Here is a 22,660-nt window from a genome sequence, read left to right as displayed (position 1 = left end):
TCTTTTTCTAATGAAGCTCCCTATTTAGTCTGTAAAGTCAGAAAGCAGGGTTGGGGAGGTATGTGGGTGAAAAGAAAATCATTCAGTTTAGGTTTTTTTTTTTAAGCTACCTTATGCAAGGTCTAATGGGATTCAGCGATGAAGGAAACAATGGCCATTCTATGAAGGAACTTCGATTCTAGAATATCGGTATCCAGTGGATATATAATAATGCCATCAGTTCAGTTCAGTTCAGTTGCTCAGTCGTGTCCGACTCTTTGTGACCCCATGAATTGCAGCACGCCAGGCCACCCTGTCCATCACCAACTCCCGGAGTTCACTCAGACTCGCGTCCATTGAGTCAGTGATGCTATCCAGCCATCTCATCCTCTGTCGTCCCCTTCTTCTCCTGTCCCCAGTCCCTCCCAGCATCAGAGTCTTTTCCAATGAGTCAACTCTTCACATGAGGTGGCCAAAGTACTGGAGTTTCAGCTTTAGCATCCATCATTCCTTCCAAAGAAATCCCAGGGCTGATCTCCTTCAGAATGGACTGGTTGGATCTCCTTGCAGTCCAAGGGACTCTCAAGAGTCTTCTCCAACACCATAGTTCAAAAGCATCAATTCTTCGGCGCTCAGCTTTCTTCACAATAATGCCATATATATAACTTAAAATCTCTAGTAGTCCCATTACAGTAAAATAGGTGAAATTGTTTTTAATAATTTATTTAACCTAGTATATGTAAAATATTATCTTCTCAATATGTGATCAATATAAAATTATTAATAAGACAGTTTATTTTTTGTGTGTGCTCTGCCCTTGAAATCTGGCATGTATTTTCTCCTTACTGCATGTTTCTATTTGGACAAGTCACATTTCAAGCGCTCAACAACCATACGTGGTTACTGGCTACCATAGTCAATACTACGGATCTATAAGAAGATGGACATGTATAACTTTGTATAATAAGGGTGATACTAATTACAAAGTGCTATGAGAAGGAATAACTAACTGATCTTGTGGGTGGTGTGGAGTACTAAGGTAGCCCTAGTGAAGTCTATGAGGGAACTTTTGATCTCTGTCCTCAAGGATAAACCCAGGGGAGAAGGTGGATAGGGACATTTCAGCCTTGAGCAGATGTACGTAAAAGGATATAGCAAATAAGCTAGAAATTTATGTTATATAAACTTAGTCTTTCTGAAATCTTTAATGAAGCTAAATTCATTAAATGTCTCTCGATTTTTTTGTTTTTAATTGTGGCTACACTGGGTCTCTGTGGTGTGCCGGCTTTCTCTGGTTGCTGTGCATGGAGCAACAACTTTGTTTGCTCTTGAGTGCAGGGGCTCAGTAGGTGCAGCAGGTGGGCTTCATTGCCTGCAGCATGTGAAATCTTAGTTCCCTGACCAGGGATTGAATCCGAGTCCCCTGCACTGAAAGGCAAACCCTGGACCACTAGGGCAGTCCCTCTATTGATTTTTTAGAAAGAACGGTCATAGCTAGCATCAAATCCGGAGCTTAATGAAATGATGTTGAACTTTGTGCTTGCTAAGAGAAAGAACACAATAATTTAAACTTCCCTGGATGTCTTTTTAAAGAGAACTGGGCCATCAGAATCCTCCTCTAAAGCCTTTATGTATTAAGAAGGGCAACAAAAATAGTTCCTATATAATCTGTTTTGACAGATTCTTTCATAGATGTTTTAAAGGTATTGATATATTTATTTCTTTATAAATGCCTTTAGTATGTTTTATTTCCATTTCTATTCATCTTATATAGAACAATTTAGAGTTACTACAGAGTTTTTTTTTTTTTTTTTTTTTTATGTCATATGACTATTCATAGCAGTGCTGCTTTATGACATTTCCAGGATAATATGTGATCAAACTGAGGAGTCTGCCCATACATAGCACTATGCAGTGATTGGGGGTGGGTCAAATACTATGCTCTTCATTCCAGTTGAACAACTGGGCCATTAAGGTAGAATGTGGCAAAGGCCTTAGAAAAACCAGACTGGCTTACTAGCAGGCAGGGACCACATCGACACTGAATTTTTTGTAAGCTTAAGAAATAAAACACAGAGCCCTTTCTGTGTGTGATACTTAATAGAGATCATTACCTTACCACAAGCTGTGATTAAAGCCATACTCTGATTCCAAGGGACTTGATAGGCAATGTTCAGTAGCCAACTCAGAAGGGTCCTGGGTAGATTTTTTTGAGACATAGAAATTAGGAAGATAGTATAAGAGTTGGTATATTACATTTCTTGTGTTTTTGAAGATAATGCCTTCTGTATTCCAGCTTTAGAGAGAGAAATTTTGTTGTGACATTCAAATGGTCCTTCTCTTGTGAAAGACGTTCTTAAGAGTTTTGTGCCAACAATTACTGCAAGTGCCAAGTCCCAGTGTGCCTGCAGTGTGAAAATATGTCAAAATTGAGTGCAGTGACTAGCCATGAAGATTGTTTTTTCAGGGCAGCAGTATGATGTTACTTCCATTCTAAGTAATAGAAACTCATTAATAGGGAAGGAAGCACAAATGAATGTCATAAACCTTAAAAAGTAGAGGCCATGTTTTTTTTTTTTTTTTTAAAAACCATTCTAATAAGTCAACAAAATCCTTTAAAGTCTCATTAATGCCCCCAAGTCTGGAAAGCTAACAGAGTAGATATTCTTATCTCCTCTCTCTTCTAACTGGGATAGGAGCAGTGGCTTCTGGGACATGATGGCAGGTGAACCAGCAAAGCCAGCAACTAGAGCAGTCTCCCTCTGAAGGAAATGAAGACTAAATGGGAAAAAGGAGTCAAAGGCTTGGGGTTCTGTCACCCCATGTAGAATGAGATACACATACCTCTTTTTCCCCCAGTTAGTAGAATGAACTTTGGTACAGATATATTTTAAACATTGAAGGAAAGACCTCAGAGTTCAGGTAAAGAATAAAACCAACAGGTCAATTAGAGTAGATAATTAAAAAAAAAAAAACTTTGACCTCTTCAATGAACAAATAACTTATAAAAATGGACAAAATACTCAGGTAGTAAGAGGAAAATGCTAACCTATATATATCCTGGAAGATGAAGAACAAGTGAACAATGAAGGCATGTAAGAGGTTGCTCTCTGATGGTGACACAAGAAATGGAAATGAAAAAACTTTTGGAGATCCTTTCCCTCATCAAACACAATAATCATTCAATGACTGGCCATTGGCGGCAAAGAGAGCTGGACAGACTCTTGTACTACCTGACGGTATACATGTGTACCAACTTTCTGGAAACAATTTACCAAAGTCTATCGTGAGTTCCTATTGAAAAAAACGTATGAATTAATATTGATTAAATATGCTAAGCCTAATGGGTGAGAGTGTGATGAAAAATAGAATGTTTGCATAGTCTCAAGTGTCTCTGAATAGTATACTTACTATTAATTGCAAAATAGTAACTTTAGAGTGGAGGTGCCTGCAGACAGGGTCTTTGACCTTCATCAGTTAGCTGATCAATACTATTGATTGATGTCATATGTCTCCTCAGAAGTGTTCACATCACTTCTTTGGTGTTCATGCCAAAAATGCATAACCTAAATTTAATAATGAAGTAACATCAAAAAAGCTCAAATTAAGGGACAACCTACAAAATAAACGATTAGTACAAGTAGTCTTCAAAAATGTCATGGATTTGAAAGACAAAGACTGAAAAAAACTGTCCCAGATTGGAGTAGACTGATAAGATCTGACAACTAAATACAATGTAGAGTTGTAGATTGCATCCTGAACCAGAAAAAGAACATTTAGAGGAAAATTGGAAAACTTTGTATAAGGTGTGTAGATTGGTTAATAGTATTGCATCCTAGTTAATTTACTGGTATTGATAATTGTACTCTGGCTATTTGTACTATTTTTGTACTTTCTTTGTAGGACATTGTTTCAAAACTAGTGCTTAAAAATTTTTAAGAACCTGAACACTTTTGATTTCTCTTTAATATTTAGACTAAAACAGATACCTCAGAAAAACCAACTAATCAGATATGGCCTGACTCTTCTGACATGATTGTCAAAGATGATATACTGCAGCTTAAAAATGAAATTCAAGTTTTACAGCAACAAAATCAGGTGATTAAAAAACTTTCCTCTATTTTATGAGAAATCTCATGACCTCATTCAAAAATAGAGAGATACTATGACACAAAGGTATTAGTGGTCAAGTACATTAGCAGGTAATTAGGATTCCAGTTATTTCCTTTTACTACTGGTCATGTGGTAGTATTTTCATTGGAAGGTAGTATAATTCTAGCTTCCTGTCTGCATAATTGCATGGCTATTGGAAGTATTCTTTTCTCCTTAGGCAGCTCTTGACCAAAAAGTAAAACCTTGCTTATTTATATGGTTGGGAATATTATTGTATTCTAAGACTTGTTAGAAAGCATCAGTTAGCCAATTCTTCACTGATTGAATGCTTTTATACAAGTTTTTAACGTTTACTCCAATCAAAAAGCTACTTGATAAGCCTATACTCTTACAAGGCCTGAAGAGACTTTTATAGAGTTATGAAAATGATATTTTGTCAAATAATATTATAATGAAAGACAAAAGGCACAGAGGATATCAGAAAATAAGATTAGATTAGTCAATAAAGGTGTTTATTTCCTCTAAATACTTTATTCTTTTGTATCCAGGAACTTAAAGAAACTGAAGAAAAACTGAGAAATACAAATCAAGACTTATGCAATCAAATGAGACAAATGGTACAAGATTTTGACCGTGATAAACAAGAAGCTGTTGATAGGTGAGGTACAGACAGAGGCCTCCCTTCTCCCATCTCCTATTACACACCCTTACCTATTACATCTCCCTTATACACACCCCTCCAAAATATTCAAGTAAAATGATGTAGGTGAACCCTCCCCATTGAGATCATAAATTGGAGAAGATGAGTCCCTGGCTTCTCAAATTAGAATTTGGAACACACTTTCCATAGAAATAATGTTATGTAGTGGGTTGAGTTCTATAGAACCATCCAAACTGTAGTTCATTGAAACAGTAGAGCTTAATGGCTTAACTATTTTTTTTAATAAGAAAGAAATTTGTGGGAGGAAATAATGTCTTCTAAATACAAAGTCATAAACTTGGAAACAGACTTTTGGAACATAACTTATGTGTGAGTTGGGTGCTTTAGTATTTGCATTTATAGATAACTTAGAATTTTTGAACCACACCCTCTGTTATTTCAATTATTTTTTTATAAACAAGTTCTAAACACAGACTGTTATACTCTGTGTGAAGGACTAGGGCATTCACACATCTAGGTTTCTAATTTTTCTCTAGAAACATTTGCAGAAAGAAAATGTTGAAGATTCTCAAAAGATCATCTATTGAAAGTTAACAATTACCACTTTTGGTTGGGGAAGACCAATCTGATCTTAATTGCGCTTTGCATTCGTAGGAAAGGAGTGGGAAGGAAGGGAGGGAAACCAGTTCATCTTGCTGTTTCTGGTAATGCTGGGCACTGCCTTAGATTCCACTGTCTGTCATCTGTCTCTAGGTGTGAGAGGACTTACCAGCAGCACCATGAAGCCATGAAAGCCCAAATACGGGAAAGCTTGTTAGCAAAGCACGCTTTGGAGAAACAGCAACTCTTTGAGGTTTACGAGGCAACTCGCTTACAACTTAGGTGAGGATGCAAGTCTCGCTGCCCTTGAAAGTGTAGAGACAGCTTTATCTTATCACATCATTTAGAGAAAAATTGTTCGTTCTGCAGCCTTACATTTAGTTGCTGGTTTTGTGTATCCAAGGTCTGACTTAGATAAGGTGAATAAGGAGATGGCGGCTGTGCAGGAATGTTACCTGGAAGTGTGCCGAGAGAAAGATAAGCTAGAAGCGACTCTCAGGAAGAGCATGGAAAAAGAGCAACAGGCACAGGAGAAGAAGGTACGGAACAAGTCCATGTTGTGCTCACTTCATTGCTCTTTGAAACCAGTACACTCATTCCCTTGTGGAACAGGGAAGACTTCTGTAGAAGGCTCTTTACGTTTGACTGATTGACACGAATTCAGCTCACAAAGTTCAGTTAACATTGAAATGATTATTAAAGCCCTGGTAGAAAATGGCAGATCCATAGGAGAAAATGATTCTTCCTTGTAGATTTCTAAGAGACCAAAGAGAGTTCTGGAAAAATAAGGGAGGTGGACTTTGAGTCACTTTGAGTCTGAAGCCCAGGGATGCTCATTTTGTGTGTGTGTTTGCTGCTTAGGTGGTTACTCCCAGCCCTGTGAGCACTGCACGAAGTATTCCCCTCAGAGACCTTTTCCTCTGACCCATTTCTCTCAGAACGTAAGCATCCATTTATTCTGGGGAAATGGGCAGGAATTTTGAACTGGGGTATTATGATTCAGGAGGTGATGATGTGGGGCTGTAGAGAGGAAGGTCAGTTTAAGTGTGCCCTCTGTCCAGGGAGGTCTTGTCGTTCAGGGAAGCTGGAGGGGCTGCAGTGTCCTCTGTTCTCCTGCCTGAATCTTCCAAGTTGCCCTTGGCAAGTGTCCAGGAGTCAAATCACGTAAAAGCAGTCGCCCCTCCCGTCTTCTTCCCTGTCCTGACCTAAGCCTGATCCAGACACCCATCTGCCTCTCCCTTTCCCTTGAGACCAGGCTGCAGACCACAATCTGAAAGCCACGTGCATCAAAATTAGCAAATATTTTTAAAGGCTTGAGAAAATGTTTTTAACAGAGATTTCTGAATAAGTTATAGTAAAGCTTGATGATTGCTACCACCAGACTTGAAAAGAATGTAAAGAGCAGGTGAGGCAGTCCAGTTCATTTAATATTTTGATTATTTTTGAACAGATTAATATGGTAGAAAAACATGCCATGTATACATACCATCTAGTTAAAAAAGAACTATGGGGAGATGTTTTAGTTTGTGCTGGTGAAATAAAAGCTAGAAAGTGTCTTAAATTACCTAGAAATTAAAGACTTAGCTCAGTAATGTTTAAAAAAATTAAAATAGGGAGAAGATCTAGTGTGATTGTTTTCTTTCTTTCTTCCTTTAAATATATAAATTGGCAAGAACATAAGAGCATTTCTCTCAAAGAGGTCTTTCTTTTCTGAAGTATATTTCCTAGTACTTTTAAAAGAATCAATTTGGCTGTAAAATTTCACCCCCCATAATCGATCAGTTGCAATTAATAGCTGGTACTAACTGGTATTTTGGCTCATGAATTCTTGTGCGCTGGGGCAAGAAGGAAAGTTAAAACTATTTGGGCCTTCCAAAAAAACCTACAAGTTACTTTTTTTCTTTAAAATTTAAAATTATAGTAAAATTGATTCTTTTTTCATTTGATGTCTGGTTTTATAGATTTTTAACCCATGTGTGGATTGAAACAGAATAGTCTCATCACCCTAAAAGACTCCTCTGCACTATCCGCTTGTAGTTATACCCATCCCTCACTTAAAGGGCCAGTGTACCTAAAAGCAGTAAAAGTTGAATTCCTTTCTTCTCTGGATATTCTTTAGTTTTTTTATTTAGATTTATATAAGTCCTTTACAAAGCCTAGTAGCCTTCATAAGCCAGTCAGAATAGAACTCCTTTACATTTATGAGACTTTAATTTTTTCATATCCTCCAGAATTAGACAAAGATATGTATTTACACACCAGTGTACTTTCCTAGGAATTGTTTCACATTCACACAATGGGAGAATCTTACTAACTTGAGCAAGCTAGGGAACTGTTAGGGTAGTCCTTCTCCACAGAACATGAGTCATTTTCCTTGCAGTTGGTCTTCAGGTCAAGAGCTTTGCTTGGATACAAAATGTATATGACAGGCAGTGCTGTGAGTCCCCAGTTGTATTTCTCTTTTTCATATGTCATCTTTCTGAAACACTCGTTGAGTCAGGCTGCAGGTTAAGTACAAGTTCAATTCCAGCCTTTAAAGCTTCTATTAACAGATGTTAACCTGGCTTGTTCATATACACAGGTACCTTCCAACCGGGTAGTAATCAACAAAGGCTATGAATCTGTGAGTTTCCCTGGTGGTTCAGACAGTAAAGAATCTGCCTGCAATGTGGCAGACCTGGGTTTGATCCCTGGGTTCAGAAGATCCCCTGGAGAAGGAAATGGCAGCTCACTCCAGTATTCTTGCCCAGAGAATTCCACAGACAGGAGGGCTACAGTTCCTGGGGTTGCAAGGAGTTGCACACGACTGAGTGACTAACACACAGATACACATGAATCTGTAGACAAGGAAAAGATGATCGATGCTGCCATGCATAATAATGCCATTCCTACACAGAAGCTAAGGCTTGCTTATACAGTTGTAATCCATGTTAAATCAGTCCTTAGTTAGATTTTTTTGACTGTCAGAGGCATGTAAAACAAGATTCAACATTTTAAAACTATCCAAGTATTCCTTCCCTTGAATGATAAAACTTTTAAAATTAAATATTCCCATAGTATGTTCAAATGACAGATTCCTGTGAGCAATAAATTTGCTTTTCTTCTGTAGAGTTGGAAGCAAGTTTTTCCTCACTGTGGTGGATTGCAGAAATGGCTACACTTTTTTCCTATCCCTGAATGTGGGTCTCTTTGCAGTGTGGCTTTGTAGCTGTTCTCAGTTATAGATAGTCTGTTTCTCTTCCCTTGAATCTGGCCTTGGCCAAATGACTTACTTTGGCTAATGGGATATTAGTAAAAAATTATGTAAAAAGACATTTATAAAGCATTTATGTGTTGGTCCTTGGAAGCTTGATACTCTTATGAACCCTTTATCCAAGCACCATGTGAAGGATCTGAAATAACCTGCTCGATGATGAGACATGTGACCAAGTCACTGTGTCATCCTGGTGACATTGAAAAAACCACCAGGCATGTGAGTGTTGCCATCTTAGACCATTGTAGCCCCAGGTGTCTGCAGAGATCAGCTGAGTAGGCTCAGGCCATCACCACCACCCAGCTGATGCACAGAATCATGGGAAATAATAGACATTTGTTGTTGTCTCTGTATTGTCTGGTTTATTATGTAGTTAAGCTAATATATTCACACATATAGACACACAGAAAATTAGTAGCAATTTTCTTTTTTCTGTCCAAGGAAATGCAAATACATATAGAAACAACTCCTAAAGGAAAGGCACACACAGATAAGACAATTTGGGGACTTCTTCTACAGTCAAAACAAAACTAACAGTGATATATGGTCTACGATGTGACAACGGACAATTTTCCCGACCATGTGGATGAGACTGTCCTATAGTCCTAGTACAACTGCAGTCCCCATGATGGGACTGAAGAAATGAGTCCCTCAGTCCCTAGGAGGTTTTCCAAAACCATGTAACACTCAGCACACATAGATAACATCTTCTTGGCGTGTACCAGTGGTGGAAAGGACTCAGATAGCAATTAAGACAGAAATAATCAAGGTCAGCTGTGAACTCAAAAAAAATCCAGACAGCCATATAGTCACGGGTCAGAAATAATGCCGAAGAGTCAGAACAAAAGATCTGTTGCCAAGTAGCACTAGGTATGTGAGGTGTACTTCCTTGGTATTGTAGTCTGTGGTCTTCAGTGTGTTTCTTCTCATAGCATCTTGGTGGGACTTCCAGAAGACCCATTTGGAAAAACTTTCAAACAAACACTCAGAGATAATTTTGATCTCTGAGTAGAATTTTATTAGAGTTTTCAGATCAATTGTGTTTCTAGAGTAGAAAATATTATAGGAATAGTTCAAAGTATTAAATTTTAACTGACATTTGACAGTTCTTATTTGATAATGCTTTAGCTAGTTTTGGTAAAGTTTTGAATTTGATAATGAATAAAGTACTAAGCTGAATTTGTCGAAGGATGCGTAACTTTTAGAATAGAGCAGTAAGAGGCTTCCCTAGAGTTTCAGTGATTAAGATTCCATGCTTCCACTGTAGAGAGCACAGTTTTAATCCCTGATTTGAGGAACTAAGATCCCACATGCCTTGTGCCCTGCCCCTCCACCCCCCAAAAAGAATAGAGCAATAACTTTGGGCTTATCTGAGAATACAGATCTTCTCAGAAATGTAAATTTTCCTGGGCTGTGATACCTCTCATGTCCCGTGATGGCTGGACTATAAACATAAATGTCAGTTTCACTTTTAAAAAAGGATATTTGGTCTTCTGGGAGTATTTATTTATTAGATGTATTTATTGTACTAGATGCCTTTTCTTTTAATGTATCCAACTGTAAATTTCTTATCCAAATATGTGAGATGTAGGCAAGTTTTTACAAGACAACTTATTCAACTGATTGAGTTAGCATATAGGAAGTTCACTTGTCTCTGTTGCTATTGTCTATTACATGCATATAACTATTATTTTATAAATTTGACTTGGAGAATATTAGTGTCGTATGAGATACTTATTTGAATTTTGTTTAAAGAGACAGCTATTGGAGGAAAGAGAAGAGTATGTAAGGAAACTACAGGTGGAACTTGAAGAAAAGTACCAAGATACCCTTGTGATGGAAAAGGACAAGTGGCTGAAAGAACACGAAAGTAATATTAAACAGCAGGTTGAAAACGAGGTGATATTAGCGAAAGAACACTGGGATAAGGAACAGAAAGAGGTGTGGGTTAAAATTTCTTTCTAGTCACTATGTTTAAAAAATGTATAGTACTAACTGTTGAGAGATAGCTCTTCCTGAACTGACATTATTTTTAATAGCCAAGTACATATCCAGTATTCTTGCCTGGAGAATCCCATGAACAGAGGAGCCTGGCGGGCTGTAGTCCATGGGGTCGCAAAGAGTTGGACACGACTGAGCAACTAACACACACACACACAGACAGACATATATAATCATTCATTTTATATCTTTGAATTGGGCTATTTGCAGTTTATACCAGTTTTATTTTTTAAAACTTCCCACCCCTTAGCTCTTTAGCTTAATTCAGGAAATGTGTTTTGAGGGGTACTTTTTAATTTTTCAAATGAAACAACAATCAAATTTCAAATTTTCAAATTTCATATTGTGAAATGATTCTGATAACTCGAGACCAGTATAATTAACAAATACTTAACATACACTGTGGATTAGAAGATAGAAGTAATCATTGGGTAGGCTTGGAAGTATAAAACTTCTATTAACCTCTGTAGCAAATGAGGTTAAGAAATGCTCATAGTTTCCAAGAAAATGAAGAACCAAATTATGATCTTAAAAACTTAGTTGGAAGTGAAATAAGTTCTCAAACTTATTTAAACTGGGTTCTTTTGTCCTTGCTCTTGGCTATTAATTTGGGTTGGGGCTATCTCAAAATGGAATCGTAGACCATTGTCCTGTCTTTTGACCTTCCTACTCATCTCCCAAGCCTTCCCTCAAATTTCATCAGTCAAGTGCTGGCCCCTGAAATTCCTTCACTAGTTATTTTTTAATATAAAAATACATTCTGGAGTGTATCTAGCCATGTATCTATAAAAATACAGATGTCACAAAACAAATGTCCTATTTTTAAATTACTGCAAATTGTTTTTTAGTTGGATTTTTTTAACCAGTTATTTACTAGGTGGAGGAGTGAGACAGCTATAATGCTTTTGTGAGAATGTCAGGAAAGGATAAATCAAGTAAAGCAATACAGCCAGAAGCTGTGGTAGCCAGGGAAGTAATCTGAAAACCCTGGATACCCAGGAGGTGGGAAACAGAAAAAAGGAAAAGCAAATTTTTCTATTTCACAATTTTGCCCACTACTAATTATGTTTGGGTCCATCCTACTATACTGCTGAAAGTCATTATTATTAAGACATTCTTGCAATAATGCCCTCCTCTTGAATGCACAGCTGACTCAGTGCTGCTAAGTCACTTCAGTTGTGTCCAACTCTGTGTGACCCCATAGACGGCAGCCTACCAGGCTCCCCCGTCCCTGGGATTCTCCAGGCAAGAACACTGGAGTGGGTTGCCATTTCCTTCTCCAATGCATGAAAGTGAAAAGTGAAAGTGAAGTTGCTCAGTCGTGTCGACTCTTCACGACCCCAGGCTACTGCAGCCTACCAGGCTCCTCTGTCCATGGGATTTTCCAGGCAAGAGTACTGGAGTGGGGTGCCATTGCCTTCTCCATGACTCTGTGCAGTTTATTATAACAAACAAGATTCTAATGTGTTCAAGTAAGTCAAACTATTTTTTAAATTGTTCAGTTTTAGGTTCATTAATTATACTTAACCCATGCCTATTTTGTGGAAACTCTGATATTGATGGAAAATCATGTATTCATAGCAGAGATTTTCTTCATTTTTTTCCTTTTTAATCATACCATCATTGTAGTGGCAATGTGAAAGTTTCCATCTTGAGAGCAAGATTACCTGATCTTATACAACATACTTAAATCTCCCATGTGATTTGTGTCCCGTAGATAAAGTCAAAGAGTAACTTTCAGGATTTCTGTGAGGATATGTTCTCACTGACTACATTTCGAAACCTCACGTGATTACTGCAGCAATGTCTAGATGGTTCGCAAGCCATCTGTGGATGCTTTTTTGGCTACCTATTAACTCTAGTTTTTGCTTATTTGAATATTTTTCTCTTCATGTGATTTTTCTTCTGAAAACAGATCAAACAAGAACTGATCCAACAGCTTGAAAAGGAGTGGCAGTCTAAACTGGATCAAACTGTAAAGGCAATGAAAAAGAAGACCTCAGATTGTTGCAGCCAAACGGACCAAGAAACCACCACTGATGTTATTTCCAAGAAAGAGATGGCAATCATGACAGAAGGAAAGAAGCGAAAGATCCAGCAAAATTTAGAGCAAGCGAAGGAGACAGCCATCAAGGGGGACTTGAAGAAACTTGAGTTTGAACTGGAACTCAAATATTGTGAAAATATTGCCAAACAGGTAATAGGCAGGTTTACTATAGCAAAATTATTGGAACTGCCTAATGAAACCTATAAAGTGCTGCCACTGAACTTGTTCATAAATTTATACTTCAATATTTTCTGCACCTTAGGGTAGAGTAACAATCTTATGTTCTAAAATTTTCACTATATTTCTGTCGCAAAACTGTTGACTCTCAGTTTTTCTATATATTCTTTCAGTGTACAAAATGTTTGCTCCTCTGAGGTTGGTCTAAATATTAAGATGACTGAGGTTAATGCTGATGGTTTGACATCTGAATGAAGCACAATTTACTTATGTATCTTTCGTATCTAACTGTATGGAAAGTATTTTGCTTAAGTAGTTATAAATAAGTAAGCTTAAAGTGAATAAGATATTTAACAATATTTGTATTGAGACTTGAATCTGGAAGCCTGCCCTTTAAATGCAACTTTGTCTAAATCCTGTGGCCAAAAAGTGGTGTCATCACCTCCCCTTGGAAGCACTCAAAAAGGTAGCTCCTTTTTAACTGGGGCCTGTTACTTGCTTCCAAGAAAGGTCAGACAGAGAAAAGCATAGCTCTGTGTTAATGGAATAAAGCTGAGTTATTATTTTGTCAATATTATCTATTACAGTGATGCTTAAATTTTTTGTTCTCAGGATGTCTTTACAATTTTACAAACTGAAGACTTGAAACAGCTTTTCCTATCTTGGTTGTATATATTTTTTTACTGTATTGGAAAAAAAATGTAAGAAAACTTTAAAAAATAAGAGTCCTCATGCACATTTGCCTTTGGCTGTCAGGGAAGTGACACATTATATAGCGTGTAGCCTCTGGAGAACAGTACTATATACATGTGAAAGAATGGGAGTGAAAAAGACAAAGGAGGTCCAAATATTTTGATAATTTTGACCTCAGAAACCTGACAAGGTTTCTAGCCCTCAGAGATCCTCGGACCTTAATATAATATTATTTATTATATATTTTAAAATTTTAGATCTGTTACTTAATGTAAAGTCTTAATACCTGAAGTAAAATTTAAAAAAAAATACATACTCTGCTTTTGATAAATACTTGAAGTTCTGCCTATCTGTTAAATTGTTATACATGATTTTACAAGGGATCCTGAAAGTATGGAAGCATAGGCAAGTGTATGTAATTGTATTAAGGACATTTTCAGTCAGTTAAAAAAAAAATTTTCTCAGCTGTTTGTTTTAAACAGAGTTAATAAAGTGTTTTATTGGCAAAGAGACATATTTAAGGGTGCTGGTTTTGTATTTATATAATTAAGATCTTGTGAAGAAAAACAAAAAGCAGGATGTTATAGAAAGGAAATGTTTGCAGTAACTTATGAAGGAATATAAATTTCTGTAGGAGTTTTATCTTTTCTGCATGTTTTTAACTCCCTAGAATTTACCTATAAATTTATTTAGCATCTTAGTGACAAATTCAGCCCCTTATATCAACTCTGCTTTTGTGTATATATATGGTCATATGTATATCTTGATATTTTGAAAAAGGCAATAGGAAAGATTATTTAATAAATGATCTGTGGTAACCTGTAATGGATTTACAACCAGATCACCCTCATAATTCAAGCCTTATATTTTTGCTTGACTTGAAGTATCCCCCTTACTTTATAGTCACACATTCATCCTTGACAGCAAGAAAAATTGCCGAGTGCAAGGCTCTAAACTGTCTTGGTGCATTTGCCTGTGTGCGCATGTTGATGCGTCAGGCACGAGGACTGAGATGGTGGTGGGTGTCCTGATCGGACAGAGGCCAACACCAAGCAAGCTTCCTGTGTTTCTTCTTTTTCACCCTGAGATGAATAAAAGTTTGTTGGAAGTGGGAATTTGTATAATTTTCTATTAATGGTGGTGGTGGTGGTTTAGTCACTAAGTTGTGTCTGACTCTTTGCAACTCTATGGACTGTAGCCCACCAGGCTTCTCTGTCCATAGCATTTCCCAAGCAAGAATACTTGACTGGGTTGCCATTTCCTCCTCAAGGGATCTTCCCTACTCAAGGATTGAACCCTGATATCCTGCATTGCAGGTGGATTCTTTTTCAGGTGGATTCTTTACTGACTGAGCCACCAGGGAAGCTCTTTCTATTAATTGTAGTGGCCATTAAACATGTATAGTTTTCTGCTTCCTGGTTTGGCACTTGCATGGGCCAGTATGGAACATTTAGAACAGAAGGATTGAATTCACTGCTGGGGATAAAGGTTGGGGGGGGGACGACTTGAAATCAGTTTACTCCAGTGCAAAACAGTGTAAAATGCACAGGAAACCATAGAGGCTTCCTGCAAATGGGATCTTTCTGAAATTGTATACCTTACTTTACCTCCCTGTCTCTTGCAATTGCTCTCTTGAAGGTAGAAACAGCTGTGCAGAATGCTCGTCATCGGTGGCTGGAAGAACTGCCAGAGCTCGCAGAGTATAAAGCACTTGTAAGAGCAGAACAGAAGAAGTGGGAGGAGCTACAAGAGCAGTCAGTGGCCAAACGGGTAAGAGCTCTCCTGGGAACAACCTTCTCGAGGACCTCATCTTGGTCCCAGGGACTCCTACCTGCTCACAGCATTGTGGAAGGATTACATGCGATAGTGCCTATTAAGCATTAGCTCAGGACCCAACTAGTGGGATCTGTTCTCATCAGTATCATGTAGTTGAGGGGAAGAGAATGTGTTTCAGAGTCAATGAAACTCTCACAATCTGGGGACCTACCCATGGAACAAAATCTTTTTCTACTTTGCCGTATTTTTAGGAGAATCAGAGAGCAGTTAGCTATATATCCTTTCACACGTGTAACTGTTGTTTTATGTGCTGTGTCAGTAGTCTTATACTTTCCTTGGTAAATAATCAGCACTTCTTTCCAGAGATGTCATGTTGCTTGACTAGAAGTATCAGGTATTACAACCATTTGTATTCTCCCAACTCACTTTATTACTATAAACCAATTCTAGTCAGAATACCAATAAACTGAACTTAGTTTTGAAATTTGACACAATAATTTGAACATTTATTTGGAAAACTGAAAGGGCTAAGAAATTTAAAATATTCTGGAAAAGAAATAGTAGTCCAGCCCTAACACTTAATAGAATATATTGGAAAGCAACAATTCAGACAGTGTTGAGTCACAAAAATAGAATTCTTTTTCATTCAGTACTATACAGACTTTGAAGATAGGTCCAACCACGAATAAAAACTTAATTGTTTCAAAACATGGAATGAGGAATTATTCTATATTAAGTAGTCTTATGATAGCCAGATAGCACTTTGGAAAAATTGTTTTCCCACCCCAAACATCACAATAAACTCTAGGTTGATTCAGAAATTAAGCATTTTAAAATGAAAGTATAGGAAAATTAAAAGAAATTGAATATTTCAGATTTGCATCATAATTCGGCAGTAAAGCAACAGGCACAGTAGCAAAGACAGATAAATAGGATAAAATATGTACACCACTTAAAACATTTTTGTTTATGTAATAAAATTAAAAGAGGGGATAATAAAAATAAGGGAAGTAAGTGAATCAAATAGAACTATTATATGTGATAAGAAAAACAATACAAATTTATGAGAAACAATCTATGGATAAGTACCCCAAATATATGGACATACAGTCTTCATGAGAAGTCCAGAAATAGCAAGCTTGAGGTGCTATTTTATGCCATATGTTTGTATCCTCTCTTAACTGTAATACGCAAAATATAATAGATTGCAGTTTCAAGCATATATTGTCACAACAATTTTGGAAAATAATGTATGTAATAGACATTGTAAATGAATCATATATTGTATTCATAGTCTTATATTCCAGAAATTACTTAAGGAATAATTCAGCATAAGTAAAAAAAAAAAATCTGTTTCAATAGTTTTCTCAAGTTATATGGTGGTACCTGGATGTTCACTATAATATTCTCTGTATTTTTTTAGTTGTTGTTCAGTTGCTAAGTTATGTCTGACTCTTTACAACCCCATGGACTGCAGCACTCCAGGCTTCCCTGTCATTCACTCTCCCAGAGTCGACTCAGACTAATGTCCATTGTGTTGATGATGCCGTCCAACCATCTCATCTTCTGTCACCCCCTTCTCCTCCTGCCATCACTCTTTCCCAGCAACAGGGTCTTTTCCAATGAGTTGCTATTTCAAAACGGAATTTAAGAGGTAGAGAGAAAGAGGAAACTCTATGATGATGTACATATGTCTCTTAGAGTTCAGAAGTTAAGGATAAGTTCTGTAAGAACACAGAGTCCTGAATGAATATATGTGAATGTAGAAATACAGAAGCAAGAGGACCGTGTGTTGCTTCTCAAACTTTGAACAGGCATGAGAATCACATGGAGGAGTTGTTAGAGCAGATTGCTGGGCTTTGCTCCTAGAGATGCTGATTTGATGGTTCTGGAATGAGTTAACGTGTTGTAAATCCTTCCTCTAAGCCAATGAGGTAGGCAAGAGCCAGTTTTTCAGCACTGGCTGAAAAGTTCTTGTAAGATTAGAGGGATCCATCAAAATCTGTGGAAATTTAAAGCCAGTTTCCAGAATCCAAAAGTAGTCAAGTTGGTTCAGTGGTTCCTCAACTTTGCCGCACATTGGAAAAACTTGAGAATCTTTAAAAAATGTTGCTCCCTGGCTCCCACCCCTAGGCTTTATGTTTTAATTGGTACAGGGTGTGGCCTGGGCATCAGTCAGGATTTTTAACAGCTCCTCAGGTGATTCTAATGTGCAGCAATGTCAGGAAGCACTAAATCAATTAATGCTGCCCAATTCTCCTGTAAAACTTTATATGAGAGGTTGTATAGTTTTGGTGAGGTTGGGCGAGTCACTCAATTTCCCTGGGACCTGACCCCTCCACCCTAGTTACCTGTTGATCATTTCCAGGCATTCACTGTCACATGCCCTGTTTTCCTCCTTGGGAAAGGAAATATGTTTCACATTGCTACTGAATTATTTTACTGGTGGTAAAAGAATTTTGCTATGAATTCCTTTGTAAGGCTCATCTTAGATAGTGGGTTCCTTTAGTAAACTTAAAGTATGATTCAAAATTTTTGACTTATATCCAACTATTTAGGAACACATTTTATTGAGTAAAGATATATAACGTGTCTAGGAATCTATATTGGAGAAGGAAATGGCAGCCCACTCCAGTGTTCTTGCCTGGAGAATCCCAGGGACGGGGGAGTGTGGTGGGCTGCCGTCTATGAGGTCGCACAGAGTTGGACACGACTGAAGTGACTTAGCATAGCAGGAATCTATATAGTTGAAGACATTTGCTATAATTGTGTAATAGCTGAGAATTAAGGAAGCTGACCCTCCATCTCCATAGCCACAGTGTATATATGGTATTATATGGTATTGGTTCATAGTGGTCACCACCATCTAGGCCAGACCAATTCTTCTTTTGCATTTGTATCCTTGTGGCTTCTCTGATTTAGTCCAGGGAATATTAGAAGTAAAAGGAACTTGAGGTTATCATCTAATCTGCTTGTTATAGAAGACAGTGTAAAACAGATGAAGAAATTTTCTAAGCCTGTGCAGCCAAGAGTAACAGTAAATACATAATATTTTCTGAGTCGTATTGTTTGCTATGCTCTGGACTAAGTGCTTTAAATGAATTACTTACTTTTGTCATTTAATCTTAAAAAATCTTAAATAATTTTTTGCTTATTTAAATAATTTAAATTAAATAAATAAATCAATTATCAGATGGGCATTGTAATTGTCTCCAGATTATAGATGAGGAAATTGAGGATCAAAAAAATTGAGGAATGAAAAGTTGTTAATTTTAGCAGTTTATCTCTAGAGCCTATATTATATGAGGCTGCCTCTGTAGTCCAAGTCAGGATTTGAGCTAGAGCTCAGGATTTTTGTTCCCCTGTTAATTTTTGCTTGTGTTCTATTGATGCCTATGATCTACTCGTCCTGTTATTCTGTTACAAAGAAAAATTAGATTAATGAAAAAATGACTTTTCTGTTTGATATTTTATGAACTGATTTAAGCAGTAGAATTGCATTAAAATACATTATGTTTGCCAGCAAGTTATTGTTCAGGTAAGTGTTACATTCTTAAAAATAGTAAGATTTCCTTATGAGGCTGCTTTTTGCTTTACATAAAAGATGATTTATTTTTGGGCGGCTTAGATTTGAGATAGCATCTGTATTAAAATACAAATTTTTTTTTCTAAAATTAGTTTCAGATAATTATGTAATTGTATATTTTTTGGTCACTTTAAATTTCTAGTTATCCATATAGAAATGGATGTTTTATTTTTTAATTTTAATTTTAAAATTTTATTTTTGTCTTATGTAAGACAAAAATATTAGATGATTTAAAATGAGGGCAAAGATCCTCACATTGAGTGTAATTATATTTTAGGACCAGCTAATGCCTTATCTCGGAGAAGGCAATGGGACCCCACTCCAGTACTCTTGCCCGGAAAATCCCGTGGACGGAGGAGCCTGGTGGGCTGCAGTCCATGGGGTTGCTAGGAGTCGGACACGACTGAGCGATTTCACTTTCACTTTTCACTTTCATGCATTGGAGAAGGAAATGGCAACGCACTCCAGTGTTCTTGCCTGGAGAATCCCAGGGACGGTGGAGCCTGGTGGGCTGCCATCTATGGGGTTGCACAGAGTCGGACACAACTGAAGTGGCTTAGCAGCAATATCTTATCTAAATTTACTTTTTCTCTTTAATTTTGATTTTAAATCTCTTGTTTGACAAGTTCAAAGATTAAACCAAACAGTAACTTTAATTTTTTTTATTGATGAAAAGAATCATAAAAATTTTCATTATATATTGTTTTACCCTTTAGATATTGTTTGCTGTTTCTGAAGCTAAAGAGAAATGGAAAAGCGAGGTTGCAAATATGAAGAAAAATGTCACACCTGGAAAGGAAATGGAAGAGAAGATTCATTCTCTGCAGAGAGAGCTTGAGTTAAAGAATGAGGAACTCCCCGTGGTTGTCAGGGCTGAGCTGGCAAAGGCCCGGAGTGAATGGAACAAAGAAAAGCAAGAAGAAATCCACAGAATTCAAGAACAAAATGAGCAAGATTACCGGCAATTTTTAGATGACCATCGAAATAAAATTAATGAAGTGCTTGCTGCAGCTAAGGAAGATTTTATGAAGCAAAAGACTGAACTACTTCTTCAGAAGGAGACAGAATTACAGACGTGTCTAGACCAGAGCCGCAAAGAATGGACTATGCAGGAAGCCAGGCGGATCCAACTGGAAATCCATCATCATGAGGAAGACATCCTAACTGTCTTGGAGTTTCTCTTAAAGGACACACTGAAGGAGCAAGCCAGTGGTTCAGAGAGTAAGCCTCTTTTGGAACTCTTGTCGACTTGTTCTTCGAAATGGATGTCTGTGCAATATTTTGAAAAACTAAAGGCCTGCATACAGAAAACATTTCAAGATATACTCTCTTTACTTATAGAAACTGTCGACTCAGACTGGGGGAAGGTATGTTCCTGATAAGTGAAAAGAGCTATGATTCAACGTCATGTATGATTATTGAAGTTGCATTTGGTATTTCTTCCTTTCCTCATTCTCCAGTTTAATAGATGTGAGACTTGTGTTTTTACTTGTGGTTTAAAAAATCTCTAGCAAATTCAAAGGATTGCAATATTTTTTTTTTTGCCCCCAAAACTTTGCTCCTTCGTAGTGCCACAAATATGAGCAGAGCTTTTATTTTCTAGATATCTTTTTTTCCTAACAAAACAAAACAAAACCCATGCTGTTCTTTGTAAGGACCTCAGATTTCAGAAATAGAATAACTGTCATTCCTAATTTTGGGAGGCATGACAACTTTAAGAAACATGCATCGTATTAAACTAGAACCTCTAAGGAGTTTGAAAGCCTATTGCTTACCCTTGAATTTATATCTCGTGCAGGCAAAAAAACACTGAGTCCAAAGAATATTGTTATAGAAATAAACAAGTAGAGGTACGGTTTAATCACACAAAACTCTGAGGCAGAGTTTTGTTGGTATACTTTGTATGTGCATGTAGAATGGATTAGTTGTATTCTTTTCATTGTGTAAGTATTCTCGGACACCAGCTTTTAGTTTGTGTGGAAGATCTGATAAAACCAAAGTCTTGCTGCCTTATCAATAAAGACATTAGATATACATGAAAATTCCAGAATGGTATTCTAGCCATTGTGAGCAGCCAATGTTAACATTTGGTATTTGAGGTAGAAAAAAATGCCAATATTGTAAGTTTTGTCTGATTGAAAAGTTGAAACATGAGTTAAAATTCATTAAAATATTGTGATTAAAGATTTTCAAGGCCAGGATTGAGTGTTTGGTATTAATACCTACTGAAAAGAATTACAGGCTACAGAAAAGAAAATCTGAGTTCCAATCCCATACTTAGTGATATCTAGTTTATTACCTTGGGTAGTCATTAAATTATAGTTGCTCATCTGAAAAATAAAATACAAATCCCTGGTCTAATTCCTTGGATTTTGGTAGGATACAAATGACACAGCTTGGTCTTTCTGCATCTTGCATTTGAAACAATGCAGAATTGTAGATCCAAAGGAACCTGAAAGGTCAGTCTACCCCATCCCAATTCAACCCAGTTGATATTTTTATTCTTGATTTCACAAAGATGTTACTGCCTAATAGTTACTTTTAGTGTAAAATTCACTGGGCAAGACAAATTCCCTTGAATACTACTTAAAATACTTTATTGAGAATTTTTGGATAAAGTATATAATTAAGAAAAATTATTTATGGCAACTTAAAGGGTAAGACGTGATGGGAAGATCATGTTATATGCTTTCAAGTTTGCTTTCCTGAAGCAAACTTTTGTCTACTGTAAAAGTCAAGAAACTCACAACACCATTCTTCTAATGTTAACATATAATCAAACCTGGGGTCTTTTTATAGGGCTTATAGTTGTGCAGGCTTCCCAGTTGGCACAGCAGTAAAGAATCTGCCTGCCAATGCAGAAGACACAAGAGATGTGGGTTTGATCCCTGGATCAGGACGATCCCTTGGAGAAGGAAATGACAACCCACTCCAGTATTTTTGCCTGGAAAATTCCATGGACAGAGGAGTCTGGTGTGCGACACAGTCCATGGGGTCACAAAGAGTCAGACATGACTGAGTGACTGAGCACACATAGTTATGTGAGCAGGATAAGATCCTCTGTATGACTTTATGTGTCTTACACATATATGGAGACAAATTCACAGAATTTGGCTCAGAACTTAGACTTCTGCAGCTTATGTTGAGTGGGATCAGATTCCGTTCTTGGGAAAAGGGTGACTCTGAAATGTCTTATTTGGCATTTGTTACAGAAATTTGTCACAGAAGAGTAGTACTCAGCCTTCTGCTGTCTTAGAGTTAACTCTGCTCAGGACCTTGAGATAAAGCAATGATTAAAAAGCAGTGATTATAAATTTGCAATATAAGTGCCGTAAATGTGAAGAACTATGATTTATAATTAATTAAATTTGTGGTTTTTGAACTTCTCATGAAACTTAAGACTGGAAAAAAGTGATCAGTATATATAAAACAAGTCCTCATTAAAATTACTTAAATGTCAAGATTTAATTAAAAAAATTTTTTTCAGCTTTATTGAACTATAATTGACAAATAAAATTGTAAGATGTTTAAGGTATATATCATGGTGATTTACTATACATATACGTCGTGAAAGGATCTTCCCAGGTAGCACACTGGTAAAGCATCTGCCTACCAATGTAAGAGATGCAAGAGATTTGGGTTCGATCCCTGGGTGGATTCCACCATTTAGTTAATTAACACATCCATCACCTCACCTATTTACTGTACTTTTTTGTTGGTGAGAACAATTAAGTTTAGATTATCAAGATTTTAAATGGTGAGGTTGTAATGAAT

The 22,660-nt window shown here is 37.0% G+C and overlaps 1 protein-coding gene across 8 annotated transcripts in view; it reads left to right on the top strand.

Annotated features, from left to right (window-relative positions):
• The window catches only part of CEP152 (centrosomal protein 152), a 107,025-nt gene that overhangs the window by 58,141 nt on the left and 26,224 nt on the right, over positions 1–22,660 (top strand). For 4 of the 8 annotated variants that reach the window (XM_070377871.1, XM_070377870.1, XM_070377869.1 and 1 more), the window contains exons 14-20: positions 3,955–4,077; positions 4,641–4,750; positions 5,507–5,635; positions 5,757–5,892; positions 12,523–12,804; positions 15,163–15,294; positions 19,603–20,253. In XM_070377871.1, the coding sequence (XP_070233972.1) occupies positions 3,955–4,077; positions 4,641–4,750; positions 5,507–5,635; positions 5,757–5,892; positions 12,523–12,804; positions 15,163–15,294; positions 19,603–20,253 (1,563 nt within the window). Of the gene's footprint in view, positions 1–3,954; positions 4,078–4,640; positions 4,751–5,506; positions 5,636–5,756; positions 5,893–10,361; positions 10,548–12,522; positions 12,805–15,162; positions 15,295–19,602; positions 20,254–22,660 lie in introns of all 8 variants that reach the window. The other 4 variants (XM_070377865.1, XM_070377867.1, XM_070377864.1 and 1 more) reach the window with 2 other exon arrangements.

The sequence above is a fragment of the Bos mutus genome, chromosome 10 (genome assembly GCF_027580195.1).
Source record: "Bos mutus isolate GX-2022 chromosome 10, NWIPB_WYAK_1.1, whole genome shotgun sequence".
Taxonomy (NCBI): domain Eukaryota; kingdom Metazoa; phylum Chordata; class Mammalia; order Artiodactyla; family Bovidae; genus Bos; species Bos mutus.
The sequence above is the reverse complement of the archived record's forward strand: the minus strand, read 5'-3'. Positions and strand labels throughout refer to the sequence as shown.